The sequence below is a fragment of the Poeciliopsis prolifica genome, unplaced genomic scaffold (assembly GCF_027474105.1).
Source record: "Poeciliopsis prolifica strain line A6 unplaced genomic scaffold, Auburn_PproV2 SCAFFOLD041, whole genome shotgun sequence".
Taxonomy (NCBI): Eukaryota; Metazoa; Chordata; class Actinopteri; order Cyprinodontiformes; family Poeciliidae; genus Poeciliopsis; species Poeciliopsis prolifica.
Window position 1 is genome coordinate 3,700,628 of NW_026562416.1, and position 20,312 is coordinate 3,720,939.

Genomic DNA, 20,312 nt, shown 5'->3' on the forward strand with positions numbered 1-20,312 from the left:
ATAACAGCAATGATAATTTACTGTGCTTCATCAAATTATGTGACTTAACAGCAAAAATGCAACAGGTAAATTATCAATTATAAATCATACACAAGACTAAATATTTATTTTCCTTTACAGTATCTAAAAACATCACAATTGCAACTACTTTTTATTTCACCGTAAAGTCTTATTTGAATATTAAATCGTTTTAAACTGTTTAGTTTAAGGAAGTCGACAAGCGTGTAAATGTGATCTTTAATTGAGCCTCCAAAGAAAAAAAAAAACTAAACAAACCTCACGTGGCTCGAGCAAGGGGAGACCTTTGGGCGGGGACTCTGACCTATTTTCAACCAATGGGAAGCTAAGAGCGGCTGCGAGTGACCCAGATTCAGCCAATGGCCGTGCGACGCTGCAGCGGGTAGGCAATGCTGAGGCGCGTGCGGAGAACATGTGATTGTTCGGAGTTGAGAGCGCGAGGAGCGCAGACCGCCGCGCAAACGGTCTTTTTCAACGAGATTAAAGGGCGTTTCACTGAGTTTTATTGAGACGCTGTAAAAAATAACCTTAAAAAAAACACATCGGAGTTTTTGTAGTGATCCTCGACAGCGTTAAACGGGTCAGATCATGTTGTTCCACTTACGCGAAGTGGCTGCATCTGTTTTCTATTACAGATATTCAGTTAAAGGCACTGATTAAAAGCAAACGTGAAAGAGTCGTCGTGCTTCTGGTTCATAATATATTCTCAGTCCGCGGTGTTTGCTGTTTACTTGACAGCGTGAGAAAAGAGCAGAGGGGTGGAGTGAAAAATCAGCTCAGGGGCCCAACAAACACTCGCTATTGGCTGGAACTTCAAGGAGGCGCCATGCTTATGTTAATTATGTTGCATTCAAGGAAAACTGGAGGAAAAAAATCTTTGCTGTTAAAAAGAAACGGCTGAAAAGAACCCTGGAAAGATGACATATTTTATAATGTTGTAAACTAAGAATTCCCAAACTTAATAATGAAGTCAGACATGTTAAAATGATTTTTCTTTGTAAACTTTTTAAAAATATTTTTTTAGACTGCTATATTAAGCTCATAATATTTAAAAATGTATTTAATTAATTTAAATTAGATGCATTTCAATTCAGTTTGCAAACAAGAGTCTGGAGCAAAAGAGATATAACTCTTGAAAATATTCTGCTTGATGTTTGCTACTACTACGATCTAAACTTAGCATTTTTGAAAAAAAAAATTCAAATGAGATTTGAACACAGAAGAGAAATGAAACAATTACAAAGCACCTAAACATATACAAACATATTTTGACTTTAGTTGCTGTTTTGTTGTCTCCTCATCCCGAGAAAATGCAATCGAGAAACGGCACACAGCATGTTAACTTAGTAATAATCCAAAACTTTAGGTTTCATAAAGAAAAATATTCCAAAGTCTACTGAGCTTCATTAATGAATAAATATGAATATGCAAGTCTCACTTTCTGCTTCATAAACATTTGAGAAAAAAAGTCCAACATGTGAAAATGTGCAAAGCGATTTAAAAGATAGAATAAGTAAATATTCTTTAAATGTAAATGAAAACAACAATAACAACAAAAAATTCTGGCAGAAAAAAACTCCTATTTACCACCTTATCCGTGTACGTGAATGCACAAGGGTAGATTTTAAGTACGTCGGAGGATGTTGTTTTGGCGGTGTGGGCGTGGCCAACGTATGCAAACGATCCACGCCTCCGGGCGCCTTTCCCCCGTGAGCTGTGACGTGACGCGAGCGGCCCGTGTTGGTTCCAGCTGACAGGCGGAGGGAGAAAAGCGAAAACCGAGGAAAAAATGCACGAGTGTGTGTGTGCGTGTGAAGGTGAGAGAGGGAGGGAGCGCGCGAGAGAGAGGGGAAAATAAGAGCCATCATCAAGCTGGCTCTCTCCACTACTGGATTTTATTATTTTTTTCTTTCGGGGGGAATCTCTTTATTTCTCTTTATTTCTATCATCGGATCATTTCGATCATTTCACCTCAGATTTGCTGGATTATTCCGCCTCGGAGACTTCCCACCGCCAATTCTTCATATTCTGCTGATTCTAATCACCTTTCTTCGCTTAGTGCACGGGACTACAGTCAGCCGCCTTCTTTTCTGCTTTTATCATTACTGTCACTGTTTGTTGCTTCCATCTGGAGGGAAATTTTTAGGGATTCTGTGAAGCGAACAGCCGAGCTGGACCGGTTTTATTTCCACAAGCTCGAAGAGGACTTGGGTGAATCGTTCAGAAGTGCGGCGGTGTTTGTTTCGAGAGGAACGCGGTGACAGCAACTCCAGAGGGATGAATTAAACCTGCTCAGCATGCTGCCATTTTGGAGATAGACCCCCACCCCCCACCACCACCACCCTCAGTTTTTACATTTTCATTTCTTTTTGCACATTTTACATGGGCAGAGAGGAGAAAGCGGGATTTCAAGAGTAGATCTCACGCACGCCTCACCTGTCTGCGCACCTTTTTTACGGCGCGCGCGTTAACTACAATCTCTGTGTGGATTATTTTGATCTTGAGCTCCAACTCTGCAGGTTGCTCCGCTCCACCTCCCTCCACCTACCCCCTCGTCCTCTTCCTCTTCCTTCTTTTCCCTAGAAGTTATGTCAAGGCCTCTCACGCAGCTCCTGCCGCCGGATCTCCCTGCAGGGGCCACCAGCCCGCAGTTTGGGGCCAGCAACCCGGCTGGAAGTGGCCCCCAAGGCGGACACCTGACCTCCATGACCAACCTGAAGTCTCTACTCCAGCTGCCAATAAAAGCCGACCAGAGGGTCACCAAGGACTGCTGCGAGATGAAGGGTGAGTGGGTGCACGTGAGAGCAGAGGAGGGGTTCCTAAAAGCCTGGAACGTATTAAAGGGAAACACCTCAACCAGGGAGCCAGAGCTGGGAAAGCACACAGAAATGAGCAGGAAACCAGAACAAAAAGTTCTCAAACACCTGTCAGTGATGCTTGGATGTGATATGAGGTGTTTATATGATGCATTACATGGATCCAAAGCAAGCGTGATAAAATCTAACAAAAACAGTTGCGATAATTTGCACTTGTTTTATTTATATGTGACTATTTAAATTAATATTTCTTAATTCTGAATATTTAACTTCTAAAAAAAAACCCATCTTATCAAATTATAACCAAGTTTACTCGTTAAACTAAACTCGTTAAGATAATTTCGCCCAGCTGGTCTGACCTCCCATATTCAAAAGAAATGGTAGAACACAGTCTACCACTGAGACATTTAAATGTATCCTATTAAACATGTAAGCCTTTTTTTCTGACAACTTCTGATAATATGTGTCATTTATTTTAAAGAGCAGGGTTTGCTTGCAAGTGTGATTTCAGCAGCCATGCTGTTGCTAAATTAGCCAGATATCAGGAACTAGAGTCTCATGAATAGACTCTCTACTGTGATCAGGAGAAAATAAGCAGGTAACTTAAATTATTTGGATAAATGATATGCTTTGTCCCCTCTGACTCACTGTAGTAGATGAAAGACATGTTTTAGAGACATTATGCACAGTATATAACCGTTCTCCACATTGTTTCTTAATACATTAAACAGCAGTTTTCAAATAGAACTGAAGCCAAAGACCGCAATTAACGGTGCATTTGATTTATTAGTCAGAGACATTCCCCAATGTACCTATTATTGCTTCATAATAATCTGAGATTTATTATTAATAACTTTTGGTTGTTTCAGAACAAAATAGACTTAGTTGACCTCTAACACTTTACTCTCACTGTTAAGCTCACACCTCTACCACAATGATTTTCCTCTCTTCAAAACAAGCACTTCCTGTTTCATTTTGCCAAAAATTCAATGTTTATGGGGTTAAACCTTGTCTTAATTTTTTTCTTTGAACACCAGTTATTGTCTTTGGAGTTAAATCGCAATTCAAAATTGTACTTGCAAGCTAACACGTTATATAAAAATGGAAATAATTTAACTGGTGGTAAAAACTTCAACAAATTCAGTTTTAGAGTGTACATTTTACTCTCCTGTGGAAAGCCTGGAGATTTGTAAAGAGCAGTAAGAAATGGTTTTGCATTTTCTCATGTTTTATTTGACTAATTTAAAGTCCACTCTCCTAATTCTCTACTTTTTAAATCGAGGCAAATATTATAAAAACAAGTTTTGGATTTTGACATTTAACTTTTGCCATTCTTCTTTGGAAAATAATTACCTGGTTGAGTCCTGATCTAAAATGCAAACAAGCATTAATCATTAGAGTCTCTCAAAGGAATATTCTGTGGGATTATTCATGGGTGTATGCATGTGTGTGTGCATGTGACTGTGTGGGTATGTGTGATTGTAAAATACAGAGGAGCTGCTTACTCAACACACTCACATGCACACTGGTTTCCCTGCAGCCCTCTGTCTGCAGGCCTGCTGGATTTTTTAGAGACTTTTGTTTTGCATTTGGTTGTGAAATGCACTGATCTGGATGAGAATGAAGGGAAAAAAAAAAGAGTGGTTGTTTCTGTTGAGTCTGATTCTCCTGACTGTTTAGAAAGAGGTTAGTGAGAGGAATTGAATTGTTTCCCATGGACCAGCTGACAAAATATTAACCAGGCTGGCTCTTCTTTCTCTCCGACTGTAGAGATGTCTTAGCTGCACATGCACACACACACCTGATATGGTGGCTTATAAAGTTTACATTGATCCACTAGCTGATAACTCTTCTTTTGCAAACATCTCAACAATCTTTTAAAACAACAAAAGTTGTCTCACAAAACCGGTCGTCTTTGGACTAGTGGCATCCTGCAAATCAACCCCTCACTAAGAGTAGAGTAGTGAAAAGTGAACACATACAGATGTAGGAAAACAAAAGAAATGTTGGCCAGCACAATTTGGCGACCCCTGGTGGTTTGTTGGTGCAGCTGCCGCTCTTTCCTCTTGATTTTTTTTCCCCTCTGTGCATGAGGAGGAGGATGATGATGGTGAGCACAGCTGACAGGCTCTCCGAGGAGCCAGAAAGCATCTGAAAGGCTCCCACTACCCTCGCTGTCAGAGTGTGCTGCATTCTCTGCTGATAGGTGATGCATTCAGGGGCAAACCAAGGAAGCCTTTTCTTTTTCCAGTTTGCCTCTGGATCTTGTTGCCCTTCCCCTTCCTCTGTTTATAGTGGACTCTTCTGCTGTGTTTTTACCCCTCCTCCCCCTGGCTAGCTTTGTTTGACGCCTTCGCAAACACCCACTCCATCTCACACATTTCTCTCCCTCTCTCTCACACGTCTTTGAGTTTTTTCCTCTGTCTTGCTCTCTTCTCGCCTGATCCCTCTGTTTTTCACTCCCAAAGATTCCCTCTGCTCATTTACATGTTCTCAGGGTTTGTTTTCCTCTTTTCAGTCTCCTCACTGTGGCTCCTTCTCCAAAGTCATTCATCTCTTCTGTCTTTCTTGTTTTCTCACTTCTTTTTTTTTCTTGAATGTCTTACTTAGATTTATTCAAATCATCCATCTTTCCAGTCTTTTGCCCATTATTTCTGCTGTATTACATTCAGTTTAAGCCCTGGTGCACTTTAATGACTTGTCCACATTAATTCAAAGTGTCACTATAGCTTAAATTAAAGGTGCCACTTTACATGTATTCCTACCACCTACTTGCTGTCTGTAGCTGACGTAGATGGAGGTAGATGGTAATGTTACTGAAGTGCTGCATCTACCTTATAGAGATGATCTTTGATAACTTTCTGTACAGTTGGTTTTGGGTTATTCTCTTATTTTATTAGGTTTATGCTGCTGTTTGTTACAGGGGTACGGTATAACAGCAAGCACTGAATGCCTAATTTTGTTTTTACACCCATTAAACTATTAAAATGTCCCAGACTTCCTACTGCTGTAGCACAGCTGCAGTGCTGCGTCTTAAATATTTCAAATTACAAAGTGTTCCAGCTTCTTCTGCAAACAACAAGCTGCTTTATAAAGTGATGAAGCCTAATGGAAAACAATAAATTAAACACACTGATGCTATTCAAGACAACCAAAAATTTGAACTTTCCTCTTCATGTTCTCATTATTTAACTGCTTGGAGTTCCACAAAACGAGGTGTGAATCCTTTCTGGGGATTTTAAACATTTTAAAGACACCATTCTAATTGTGCACTTTAATTGCTGCCTCTAATTTATTGAAAGTGTAGAAAGTATTTCTGCTCAAGTTAGTAGAGTGAAGAAGTGCAGCAGGCCCAGCAGGTGCCTCTGAGTAACTTTTAGATTATCATTCTGCACCTGCGACCAGGAGTTAAAGAAAAAAAACACCCTGCAGAGTTCCTCTGAAGACATCTGCTTCTATAAATACCTTCTTCATATAAATAGTTAAACACATCTTTGATCGTGATGACATACAGGCTTTTTTGCCTTCAATTACAGCACTGTGCAAAAGCATTAAACCAGCCTGCTGTTTCTGTTTGTCCTCAGTTCAAGCTTTCAGAGTTCATTTGATTGTTTTGATCATTCCTTAAGGCACTCTGATGACCTTTTAAAGCGCCCTCTGAAACTTACTCTCACTGGCCATTTTATTAAGTACACCTCCATAGCAGACACTTAACCCAGATAGTTTGCAACTTAACATTGAGCATTTTGGAAACTACTTACCTACTCATGTTTTTATGCAGTACCATATCTCAGGTTTACTAGTACTAGTTTAAGTAACATTATTTTGCTAAAACAGAATATTTTCCCCATTTTATAGGAAAAATAGTCTGCCAGTGAAATTAGTACTTTTTCATCAATTATAAGAAATTTCTTACTTAAAACAAGCTGAAAAGTTATTTGCAAGTTAGCCTTGTTTTAATTTAAGTGCATGAAGATATTTGCACTGGAAACTAGAATAGAAATACTGGAAAATGCCATGAATTGCATGTTAAATAACACCATCAGTACACAATAAAGTCACATTTCTTAGAAGCAAAATATCAAGAAACTAAAAATTTCTCAATCAGTTGGTAGAGATATGGAATCAAAACAAACAACAGACCAATCTCAAAAGTGATCACTTAAACAAAAGCTAAAAATCCTTTCTTCCTTTTCTTGTGACAGTTAGTTATCCTGCCATTGGTGACATGTTTTTATTTCCCCTCCTGGTGTTTCTCTTCACTCTGTGGAATAATTCAGAAGAATTCTGAGAAAGCTGCCAGGCAGGTGGTAAAGATGCTGCTGTGGAGAGATTAGAATGAACACAGTGGCCTCTGTCCTCTCCTCCCCGTCTCTCCGTCCCTCCGCAGCTGTTTTCCAGCTGTATTCACTCACGTGTTAAAGCTCTTCAGTTCTTGGCTGCTGAGAGACTCTTCCACAGTCATTCTATCCTGCTCCATTTTCTATCCCCTTCATCCTTTCTAAATATGCTCTTTCAGTATTTCATCACCTTTCTAATTTTGTGTTCCATTTGTTTGCATACAGAAGTGACATTGCCATTCTTTAGAGGAACACTAACAGAGAACCATTGTATGACATCATTGCTCCAAGTGTTTATTTACTGACTCATTTTCCTTGCCTTCCATGTGTAATGTGAAGGATTTCCTTTTTTGTGGTGATGGTTTATTGATGCGGCAAGCCTGCGTATGCCTTTCCATTGGTCTCGCTGCCTCTCTGCGGGGTCAAAGTTTGAGGCTGGTCAACTTTATTTTTAGATGCCTTTTAATGATTACAGCTAAGTGGTTCTGGGGAGCAAGGAAAAAAAAACGAGTAAAAAAAGGATAGGAAAAAACAAGTGGAAACAAATTTCTCAGCTGCTTGTAGAAGTGTTATACTTTCTTGTCTTAGTGTAGCACATTAGCTGTGGAAAAAAATGAGATCATAATAAAAAAATTCATAACCTCGTAATCTTTTCCACATATATTTTTACATTTATCCTGAACTATTGATTTTGGAAGAAAAATAAAGAGAAAAAGAAAGAAAAACGGCACCATAACCTAGTTGTTTGAAAGTGTGTGGAATCATGTTTCAGTTCGGTTTAAACTCTCAGCAGCAGATTTTCAGAGTTCTTTCACAAGAATATTTAGTATCTTGACAGTATTTGTGTCATTTAAATTCATATATTGCATATAATACATAATGTTTCAGGACCATGGACAGTGCACTAGAATGAGAACAACACAGAGATACACAAACATCCCCTCATGCGCACACACACACACACACACACACACACACACACACACACACACACACACACACAACACACACACACACACACACACACACACACACACACACACACACACACACACACACACACAGATATCTAAGGCACGATAAACATAACATTTATGTTTTTGGATTGTGGAAGGAAGCCGCAGTACCTGGAGAAAACCAATGCATGCACATGAGGAACATGTGAACTACATGCAGAAAGATGCTAGGAACATGCTAGTTGCAAGGCAATACTGCTACCAACCTGTTTGAACAACTCTGACTAGGTTTCTTATTTGAATCTGACATAAAACCAGAAAATGCACTGAAGAAAATGAGCTAGAAGAGCAAAATCTTGGTATGATGATTTTTTTTTTGTTGTTGTTGAGCGTAGAGTAGATTTAATCAGCGACTGAAAGGCTTGGCTGTGTGAGGTAATGTGTCATCGATGTGTTCTGCCCACTAAAGATCAAACCTGTTGAGTGTTTTGTTTTCTCCTTTGCAAAATGCTGCTATTATCATCTTTTATCTGGGATTGTAAAGCATTCTTATTGCGACTCTGCAGCTGTTCTATTGAGGGGAAGATGAAGTTGTGAAATGAAATGACATTTTACTGCACTGTTTGACAGGCCTTTGTTTAGTGTTTAATAGAAACATCAATAAATCATTGCACATCGTGGTTAGAGGGCAGTTTAAGAGGAACAACCTAATTAGATCTCAGTGGAGGAGATAATCAGGCCTTTGCCTTTGTAATTAGAGTCCCTGTTAAATGTATTCAGTGTCTAAGTGCTACGTTTCCATTTTTCCAACGTAATAGTTCCAACTTATCTCACCTTGTTTGAATAGACAAATAGAACTGATTTTGAGATTTTATTTGACCAAATAAATTCCAGCAGTGCAACTCAGAGAATGGATCATTTTCTGACCTTTACTTGTCAAACACAATCAGTTTCATTGGACGGTTTTCTGAAATGTCCTTCCTTCTCTTCCTCCAGACAAAGACAAGCCGCAGGACTCTGATGAAGACTCGCTGGGCATCAACAACGGAGGCCCCGGAGGGACGGGAGGAACCCCAGGATCCGGTCCGCTGCGACCTAACTCCCAGTCGGCCTTCCTGGGGCCACTTCTGTGGGAAAGGACCCTTCCATGCGACGGAGGCCTCTTCCAGCTGCAGTACATGGATCTGGAGGAGTTCTTGACTGAGAATGGGATGGGCATGCACAGTAACGGGCCCAGCTCAACCAGCGCCCAAATACCCTCCCAGGTAGGATTATGACACATGGAAGCCACTGAAGGTGTGTCCGAACTACTGACTCATTTGCACTGAGCAGTATGGTGGGTTGGTAGGTTGTTTTGTCTGTTCCTATTGTAAAAGCAGCCAGTATAACCAACCCTTACCGCACCATACTGCTCAATCACTACATGTTGGTGTTGCTTTTTGAAATTAAAATACATAAAAGCAAAGGAAACTTGAAAGAAATCTTTATTTAGGAAAAACATGATTATTTCACAGAAAAAGCAGATCTTTAGTTTGAGTGTTTATATTTAAAGGGAAAAATATTTTTGTGTGTGTGTATAAATTTATTTTATAAAAAGAGTTACTGAAGCAGTTTATGTAATTCCTATCTTACTTTTTCCAACATAGAACATTCTATATGTAATCCATGACTTTTCTGTTTCTTTGTGGCATACATATGGCAACGATGACGAGGCTTGTTTCTGTTAGTAACGTCTCATAATAGGAAAGACAAGAGAACATGTAATTCAAGTAAGATCTATGTGTGTTGATCTCTAAACCTCACTAAAACAATTGCAGAAAAGAGTCAGCAGATCTACATAGCAACCACACTCTTCATGCCAATTGGTTGTGTGGGAGTGAGGTCTGGGAAAAGCAATTTCTTCACAAGTGGGAATGTGTAAAGTTTTCTGCTACTACTGGAAGCATGCATGATAGTCAGATTAGATTGATATGGAGCTTTTTGGTAACAAAATGGGAGGTGAACTGTAATGCTCTACAACCGACCCTCTACAACCGAATTCAAAGAGTCAACTCTTTGAATTACCAGGACATTTTAAATGAAACTCTGCCATCCTCTGCCAGAAAACTGAAAATGGGATTTTATTGATTCTTTCAGCAGGATTATGATCCAAAACATGTGGCTAAATCATAACAAAAATGGTTCAGAAGACACTAAATTAACCCTCCATGGTGGTGTTAGTTTATCGTTCTGCCGAAAATCATAAGTGCCTATAAAATTATTTGCCCACTTGAATTATTTGCCGCCTTTTCTTGCTTTTACAAATCAATCATGAGCTACATAATTTGCCTTTTAGACGAAGAAAAATACAAGAAAAAACATATTTAAAGTCACAGTAGAAACTGATTTCCGCAAAATAATGATGAGAGGGCAGACAACATGGATGATCTTGAAAAATTATGCATAATCTTCATGAGAAGTCAGAAAACTTGATCAAAAAGAGAAATAATTCTTTTTTTTTTAATTCAGTAATCATGATGATAGTTTGGATTCTCACTGGATGACCAGATCTGTGTAGGACAGATCAGACATGAAACTGATCTGAAGATTTCTATGGAGTCTTTACTCTGATTTTCACAGTTTGAAGTGTTCTGCTGCTTCATCTGCATCCAGCGGAGCAGCTACCACTCTTCTCTCGCTTTATTCCAACAAACCAGCTTCTAATGTTCGCTGCTCAGTGTTTGGTTTGATGTGATGGGTTGGAAATGGTGCGCCGAATTCCTGCGGTGTGACAGTGACACTTCTATCAAATCTAATGCACTGCAGGTTCAAATTCTGAGTGGAATGAATAATGACGTTACAAAGGCTAATGTTTCCCTCACGCAGCCACAGCTTTCCTCATCACATGGAGGCAGAGCAGCTGTTCACAGCCGACATCCTCTGCAGTGTCAGATCTTCTCACTTATCTGTCAAATCTGCAAAGTGTTTCCCTAAGTCACAACGTGTCATAACAGGATCAGATGCAAGTATAGCTATTCTTATCCAGAGTAAAAGTCTTAAATCATTCCTGGTTTCTTCCTATATCATTTAAGAAAAGTTTTCCAGGCTTCCTGTCATTCTTTTATTGTGTATATTTGAACATTGGTTGCTTTTATTTCAACATTTTTTTTTTTGCTTCACTGTTTGGTCTCATTGATTTTATTGCATTTCTCATAAATACTTAAGATAACACAGTGCTTTTGGCAGTCAAAAACAAAATGATTCCCACCGAGCTATTGGCTGATAACTTGACATACAAACTTTATTAAAGCTGTTCTGTTAGGTAGGTTCATTTCAGTGTTACTGGAACCAGAATAAATTAAACTCCAAACAGTGAGAACATTGGAGGGAGCTCCCTCCAATGTTCTCACTGTTTGGAGTTTCTTCTGGTTTCCAGTGATCTCAAGTGCAATTTATAACTATTTGTTGTGTTTTTAGGAAAAAATTTTTTTCTGAACTCTTCCTTTTTCAAATCTTCCCAGAGCTCCCAGTCTGCAGTGCCGAACCAAAGCTCCCAGTGTCCTCCCACATCTCCTCCACCTTGCTCCTCCTCCTCCTCCTCCTCAATGTCCTCTTCATCTTCCTCCTCCTCGCTCCTCGGATTGGAGACCGTTCAGCCACCGGCGCCGCTGCCGCCACCTCAACAGCAACAAGGCATGATGGGAGGTCCAGAGTTACTAAATGGTGAGCGATGGTGAATTTCCTAACTCCAGAAGTGTTCAGTGATTTGGTTCAATAATCTCTGAATATCTGAACCACTTTTTGTTTGTCTAGACCTGGTCTTTTGAATGCTTCATAGATAAATGTTCAATAATTGGGTTTTCTCGTTGTTTGAAGAAAAATTAAGGAAAGTTTAAACCAAAAAAACATATATATATATATATATATATATATATATATATATATATATATATATATATATATATATATATATATATATATATATATATAGATAGATATAGATAAACATATAATTTAGGGGGTGACTTGCAGAACTTATTGCTGTTCCCTGCAATTTGACCTGATTTGTGCCCTTTTTAATGCCATTTGGACTGTTGGAACCATTGTTGTACATTTTCATTCCTGTCTATTTGTTCATTGGAGCCTGTGATGTTATCTGGGACACTAATGAGGACTAATTTGTACAAACATCACATTAACTAATGTAAATTCAGCAGTCTGATGGCTTGAACAGTAACCAGACAATGATTTACTCTAATTATGGCTCTGAATGATAAATGGCTGTGGTCTCTGACCCTCCCTTCAAAAGACTGTTTTCATCTTTTATAATACTCTGATTTATTGGTACATCTGCACAGAGTTTGATGTGAACCAGAGATACCAGAAACCAGCTCTTCCTCTCTCTTTTCTATTAATTTCTTTTGGCTAAGAGGAGTTCACAATAGTTTCCAGTTTTACTAATTCAATCCACAAAGTTCTTCTTCACAAAGCCGATGATCCTGGCTTTTGTTCATTCCTGGGAGACCGAAAGATGATCGCTATCCCTTTTCCTGTGATGATTTGTAAATGACAGATAGCCACAGCTCTTTCTTAAATTTCCCCGGATGTATATAAATGTTGAAGAAGGAAGATGGAATGAGGAGACAAATGTTTAAAAACAGTTGAACAGAAACTGAGGGAAACCAAATCTCTTAGAGCGCCGTATGAGAATTGCTTTGACACATTCCAGGGATCTTACACCACCTGGAAAATTATGAAAAGGCATGGAATTTCATTTCAAACTCAAGTTAAGTTCAAAGAACAGAGCAAGGATAAATGTTCATCTTTTCAGACTTAATTCATTTCCCAATTCTCTAAATTGTTTTATATTTCCATTGCTTACACAGACTTTCCTTTTAATCCTCCATTTATTTTCTTAATTTAAAATGTTTGATATTTTATTGTATATTTAATTACTGTTTTGTCTGATAACATGAGAAATAACTGCACTTAGCTAGCTTCTCAAATCTCTGCCTCAACCAGTAATTGAGAACAAAACTTTGTGAATGTGGTGAGCTTGTTAAGAATGGTTTCCCAAACTGTGGGGTTGAGACCATGATGTGGTCCACGAAACATTAAGTTAGGAGGCTTGAAATGATCTTCATGGATCAAGTTGGATTTGGAAAGAACCTGGACCAGCGTACTTGCCATTAATTGTTCAAACAAACATAAACCAGTGCTCATAAATGGATAAAAATAGCATAATTGTTTATGAAGCTGTTAAAACACAACTGTACACATTTGTGAGTTTATCAACTTCTGGTACAAACCCAAACCAAAGCTGTTTCCTCAGTGCTAAACTGAATCATCAGCAAGGAGATTGAACAGAAATATATTAATCAGGTTGGAAAAGTCCAGAAAGAAAATGCAGCTTGAGATATTAATGTTTGGGTGAGAGGCGGGGTACACCCTGGACAGGTCGCCAGTCTGTCGCGAAAACGCTAATATAAGATTTGTAATTTTATGAAAGATTTATTTTTTTTGGTTTACAAGTTTCTTCTGCTAACCAGATCCTCTCTTATACTAAGTATTTGAGTAAGAATTTGAGTTTGATGGCTCTTAAAGACACAGATTCAGATACTGAGAAATAAAACAGTTAATAAAATATTAAAGCTGTTCACTGGGGAACCAAACAAACACTGAAAGCAAAAAGAGGTAATAGAAATGAGTTAGTCATTAGGTATTCATAGGTATGGATATAATTATGTTATAATTGAGGGAGATTCAGATAACTGAGGCAAATTCAGAACAGTTTTCCTACATTTCAGTGATTATCGGACAAAATAAAAGTTGGAGTAAAATGTTTCATCTGTAAATCACCTCAGAGGTTGATAAAATCCAAAGATGTCCAACAAAACAAACAGTTCCTCCTGTGGTTTTAAGTAGGCCACTCAGGATCTATGAACCTGTCAGCCTTCCTCTGCTTGCTTGGATTTCCCAAAATGCCCAGCTTCAATGCAAAATACAGGATCTTCAAAAATGCAATAAACCGTGCAAGTTTCGAATCTGCCCCTTTCATCTTCTGCTTGTCCTGTTGCTATGATGTGAAAAAAAAAAAAAAAACCTGCCTGACCTTGTCAGTTAAAAGGGTGCTCGTTGCACAGTTTCCTTTGTGCTACTTTAAAATTTGTTAGAGAATAAACAGCTTTGAATTTGTAGAATGAAAGTCTTGGTGCAAAGAAAAATAAGGGAAAAAAAACAGATCTGGAGCCCTGCAGGATCTGTTTCTGAGAATTCTTCCAGGGACCTTGTGCTCGGATTTTTATTCCAAGTCGTAAACAATAGAAATAAGCTGCAGAGATCTGTAAAAAAATATTCTTTTGATGAAATGAGATACAGAGAGAGAAGCAAGAGGGAAAGCAGCAGAGGTTCAGTCAGGCTGGCGAGGCTGCTACAGAGAGAATACCACTGCTGCAATTCAAATGTGCCTCCAGTGATTGTGTGTCTTTGAACATAGTGTGTCAGTGTGTGTTTGTGTAAATGCATACTTTTTAGAAATGGGTTCAGTTTTGTGTGCAGAACTTTGTGCATTCGAGAGCACCTTTGTTTGTCTTTGTTTTGGCATTTGCATGCTGCTATTTTAGCTTTAATGGAAACACACATTCATCCTGGTGTGTGTGCGTGTGTGCTCTTTATTCTGAATTATAAACACGTGACTGGGTTGAGCTTGATGCATCCAGCCAGAAATCCCTCCGGTCGTTGTGGAGCTGAAGTGTTACTACAGAGCTGCAGAGAGAGCGAGAGAAAACCGGGAGAGAGAGTTAACCAGAGAGACTGATGGAAAATAGGCTGGAAATAATAATCTCATCCACATGCACATGTTTTACTTTGATTTTAATTTGTCCTCAGCAGAAACGGAGAACAGCTCAGAGGGAGGCGAAGCATAAAAACATGGATGCAGCTGTGGTTTTGCAAAGCAACCTGGTGATAGTTTTCATCTGCTGCAAAACATGAATAATCACCCGAGGTCTCTGTTGAAAGAAAGTAAACTGAACGACAAATAGTCACATCATGTTGGGGTTAATTGATAGTGAAAGTTTTGTCTTCCATGTAAACATAAAAAAATTAGAGTCAGGCAAAAGTTTCATAGGTTTAGAGGAGTTTGAGAATGATGAAGGTGCCTGTCCTTTTTAATGGGGATTTTTCTAAAGGTATGAACTATCCTTTCAGATACAATAAATACATTTTCCTAGGCTGAAATACTTCTTAGAAGTGCATTTCATCAAAAAAGAAAGCACTAAAAACAATCACAAAACATGATTTTAACCAGAAATCTAGTACTTATTTTAATAAACTTATAAACCACACATAAAAATCTAAGTAGATTCTAAATTAGCTAAATGCTAAATGAGACAATCAAAGTTTCTTACAGCAGTAGACTAAAGTGGTCCATAAAGGAATAAAATTTGGTTGGACTTTAGGTAAAACTGAAAGTATTGGTTTTTTATTCCAAAACCTTTGGCTGTTGAGAAACAGTGCGAGGCGTTGAAGGTCTCTTGCTATGCTGGGCATTTTCATACATTTTCCCCTGGTGATTCATTCAATAGCACAAAGAGAGGCTGGTAAAATACATGGGATGTCATACACTTTTAAGAAATGAATATGAATTAATCTGCTGCTGATTTTTGGTTTGTGCAAAGCAAAAAACATTTTTTTATTATTGTCTGATGGGTTTCAGGCTTTAATAATACATTTGAACCAGTTTTTCAGATGGTAATGATTAAACAGCAAGATTTTCAAAACAAACATGGGATGCACTAGATTTTTTCTAAAGCACACAGGTCAAAATTTACCTATACCTTCATATATATGTACACTAGCATCTGGTTTACTGTTCCTTAAGTTTCAACTCCATCACATGCTTTTTGTCACCGTCTGCAAGCCTTTGCATCATTTGCAGTCAGGTAGAAGTTTTTAATGGTTAGAAATCTGTGATAACTTTCAAACACGTTTGTTTCTGTGATGCTGGTGTTCAGAATGGATTAAATGATAAACAACCACAAATTATTTCTCAAATTAACAATTAAATAGTTCTAATTAGATAGTTCTGTCTAAAGCTCCAAAAGGAAAGTGAACTCAACTGCTTTTACAGTGTAATTAATGATTACACTGTATGTAAACACCTAATTTGAGCATACAAAAAAACTAACATCTACATTAGTTTTTATCCATGTTTCAGGCAAGAATATACTTAAAAAAATCTGTTAATGTAACAGAATGTGCAAAAAGCTTTTTAAAGTACACATTTTTGCAATTGACACCCATGCCTGTTTTTGGATTTGAAATAAGTAAAGATGATTTTCTGTCTCTTTTTGCATTTAAAATGTACTTATAATGAGTGACAAGCTCTATTTATTGGCAGACACTTAAGTCTGCATCATAGAGTGAAACAGCATTCTCTGAGACAATAAGAATCCTTATTTTGATCTTGAAATTGACCTGTAGCAAGTTTCTATTCATTGCAACTAAAAAAGTTTTTCTTGAACTTTTTTATTGAAGAAAAATATAGATTCCAAACATTTATCAAAACTCATTACTTCAGTGCGTCCAGGTCATCTCATTCAGTCCAAAAGAAAGAGAAAAAAAAAGTAAATTGCAAACAGATTGCTATCTTAATGTTCCCTAGAGCCATTGCATGAACTCATTACTTGTGAAACGTGAAAACATGTGCCGCTCAGATTTTCCCTTTGCTGTTACAAAGGCGTTCTTTAAGAATGAGCAAATGTTACGACATAGATACCAAGGATCAGAGAAGATGACATTTCTTGGAATAACCGTAGAATCTGAAATCTTGTCTTGCTGTCAGCTCATCACATCTGACTGTCTTTCAGGTGAAGTACGATATGAAAACAGACAGGAAAAATATGGTAAAGTGAAAAACCCCCCCACATCTGATCAGTTGTTCTTTTGCTTGAGGCTGATCTGTTCTCCAAATTCCGTGGGAATCCGGTGGAGAAACAGACGTGTGGAGACTGACAATAAAGGCAGAGGTGGATGAACAGATAGAAAATTTATGCTGAAATGCTCCGTATGGTCCTAGAATCACAAACAGGCCTGTCACGTTTGAGATGTTATAAACTAGGTCTTCCTGTTCAGCTGATATGCATGTCAATGATATAAATAGTAAATAATATTTTTGCATCATTATCTTTTTCAGTATTCAAAAGTAAAGCAGAATATTTTCCTTATTATTGAGTGATTTAGCCATGAAGATGTTTGTATTCAGATCTGCAAAGTGTGAAAATAGTTTAGGTTTGTTTAAACTTGTTTTTAACGAGAGAACGACCTAAAAGCCCAAAATGAAGGCCGTTCATGCTACCATTAAGTCCTGTTTTCTGTTTCTTTTTGAAAATTTATGCAAAGCCAACACATTATGTTGTACTGAAAAACAAATACAATGTGTTGCTCCATGTTTATGTGCTTTCTGCATCACAGCTTCAGACTGAATTCTGCTGTTGCCTGGTGTAGCCTTGAACCAGTTAAAGCTAAAATGTAAATGATCAAACTATTTCAATTCTGTTTTGCTGCTATTTAACAGGAAGGCATTTGGTTTTTTTTTGGTCATATTTAAGCTAAATCATTTCCTGACTGCAAACAGGCTGCAACATTATTTTTGAATAGTTGTGGCTTCTTCCTGGCAGGCATCCAAATGCAGTGCTGATCCTTGTTCACTTGGTGATAATTAATATTAACATTTCCTGCAGGGAAAGTTTCTGAAAATTTATATGCAATGGCCTTACTTTCTCTTTTTTTGTTTTGCTGTTTTCTTTTTGTAATTTGATGTTTTTCTTGATTGCAGAAACAGTTTAAGTTGTTTTAGTTTGATATACATCATTACATTGTTGTTTGTTGAACATAAAGGGGACATGTTGTGAATAGTAATTGTGTTAGGGTCACATCATCTGTAATAATCCGATGATGGCTTTGGGTTTGGTTAGGCAAAGATTCCAGGATTTGACACATTTTGTACAAGAATGCAATCTGTTCAAAGACTGGTTCATCTTTGTGTGAAAATCAGGAAATAGGACTAAGTAGATAATAATAATTATAAGCAGAGAAATCTTGCTTTTTCACATTTCCAAAATATTTCCTACAAAAAGTACTGTTGTACATTTATAAATAATTAATTTTTGAGATCAATTTATGCTTAGGCATGTCACAATAGCAAATTTTGCTGAATGATAAATTGTCCCAGAAGTTATTGCGATAAATGATAATATTGTTATTTCCAGAGCATTTTCAAGTAATATAATATGATAATGCATGTATTTCTGCTCATAGCTCAATAAACTTTAATTTCTAACAGATATTTAACACTGGAACTGGATGAATAGTAAAATATTCCCCCAAAAAAACCCAAAACTGAAGCCTCATTGTTATTGGATCTTTGGTAAAAAGAGAGACATGAGAAAAACAATCATGCAGTTAACTGTTTCATTGCAACAGGCTTAACTATGCATTTTTTAATAAATGTAAATATATTTTATCCTTTGCATTTTATTTGTTTTCTCAAGCGTGTTGGAAAAGTTCCAAAACAGGTGATTCTTATCACTTTCAAAAGACAGCCGACCTAAGCACCGATTAGACCATCCTTGACCTTTGGAGCAACACAGCAATAACAGATAAATCTGGTTTTAACGGAGCCGCTTCAGCTCAAACCCACAACTGAGATGAAACTGTAAAAGCAGTCAATCTGCAAACATGGCAGTTTTCTTCTGCAAACATAGCAGTTCAAAATTCCTCTGATGAAAGGATGAAATTCTGAGCTGGTTGCACAGCGACTAAACCGGACGCTTGTCTCTTTAAAAGGATAATGCAAAGCTTAGGCAACCAGTGATTTAACATTCAAGGCTGTGATTAATCCAGGAAAGTGTAGAGTTAAACGAGACACTGACTCTGCACTCTATAACAGAGCACAACTAGAGAGAGAGAGAAAAAGAGAGAGGAGGGGTTTAGAGAGTTCACTCTGCATGTTCAGAAATCTCTCTCACTCTCCCTGTCTCTCACACGCCCGGGCCATGTGCAGCCGCCACATCACGTGCCGCTGCAGAGATCATCCAAGCTGTAGAGGCAGCATGCGAACAAGAGCAGGAGACGGAGTGGAAGGGAGGGGAGGGGAGGAGGAGGAAACGGAGAGCAGAGCAGAGGGAGATTTACAGAGGGAGGAAGCAGTAGAGATTACAGAGTAAACAAACACTGGAGGAAACAGGAGACAAGTGCAGGCACTAATTCTTAACATTTTTCACATTTCACAATGTGCTTCCTCGTGGCACAGATTACACGCCTAAATAAACTCCTACTGAAAGCATTCGGTGACGTCATTCGGATTGCCAAATGAATTTTACTTATTACATCCAAAAAATCCACAATTTTAAACTAAAGATGCAAAAATTCTTAGAATTTATGTTGATTAAATATTCCAAAGCAGGTCTTTACCTTCAAATGTGAACACTAACAAAATAAGAACACATTGTTTTGTTATGTAAAATGTATGCAGGCATAAAAATGTTTTTTGAAGAGGTTTTTGTTTAAATTTGGTATTTTATAAAAACATTTTCAATTACACATTTCTAAATGATCAAAACAAATATATGGAAACAATCCCTTACTTGTGGCACATGGCACTACTTCTGTTCATGCCTTTTTTAAAAATCCCTTTTAGTAGTAAAAATCATGATTTTCTCAGACTACCAAAGGATTTTTATCACCTTTAGGTCTCTAGATGACCATAAAAGAAAGTTTATTTTGTTTCTAGCGTCTCTGTTTATTATGTTTTGGATCATTATCCTGCAGAGTTAGGTTTTTAAAACTCCATTCCTGTGGTGCCAAAAGGAAAAACAGACTCACAGCATCACAGATCCTCCATCATAAAATCATACTTGAGCCTTCAGTAGATGCCAGTAGTGTTTGTTGTGTTGCTGAGAAGCTCTGCCTTGACCTCATTTGACCCTGGCTCAGATTTCCAGTGAGTCTGGAAACTCCAAACATTTGCATAGAGGTAAATGTTTTTGTCTTGTTTTTTTTTTCCTGGCATACCTGCTAAGTGCTTAGTGTGTAGTTTGTGTTAAACTACACTAGAAGACTTAGGAACATTTTTTTTACCTTCTGTGTCAAAATGATCACTGTGTGGTGAAATGATAAACATGGATTCATATTTTGCCTTG

The 20,312-nt window shown here is 37.8% G+C and overlaps 1 protein-coding gene across 1 annotated transcript in view; it reads left to right on the forward strand.

Moving 5' to 3' along the window:
- Positions 1 to 1,695: 1,695 nt before the first annotated feature.
- dbpa (D site albumin promoter binding protein a) overlaps positions 1,696 to 20,312 on the forward strand; it is a 35,591-nt gene continuing 16,974 nt past the window's right edge. Inside the window, exons 1-3 of the mRNA XM_055055183.1 lie at positions 1,696 to 2,802; positions 9,127 to 9,395; positions 11,631 to 11,832. Coding sequence (XP_054911158.1) covers positions 2,607 to 2,802; positions 9,127 to 9,395; positions 11,631 to 11,832 — 667 coding nt within the window. The 5' untranslated portion in view covers positions 1,696 to 2,606. The remainder of the gene's footprint in view (positions 2,803 to 9,126; positions 9,396 to 11,630; positions 11,833 to 20,312) is intronic.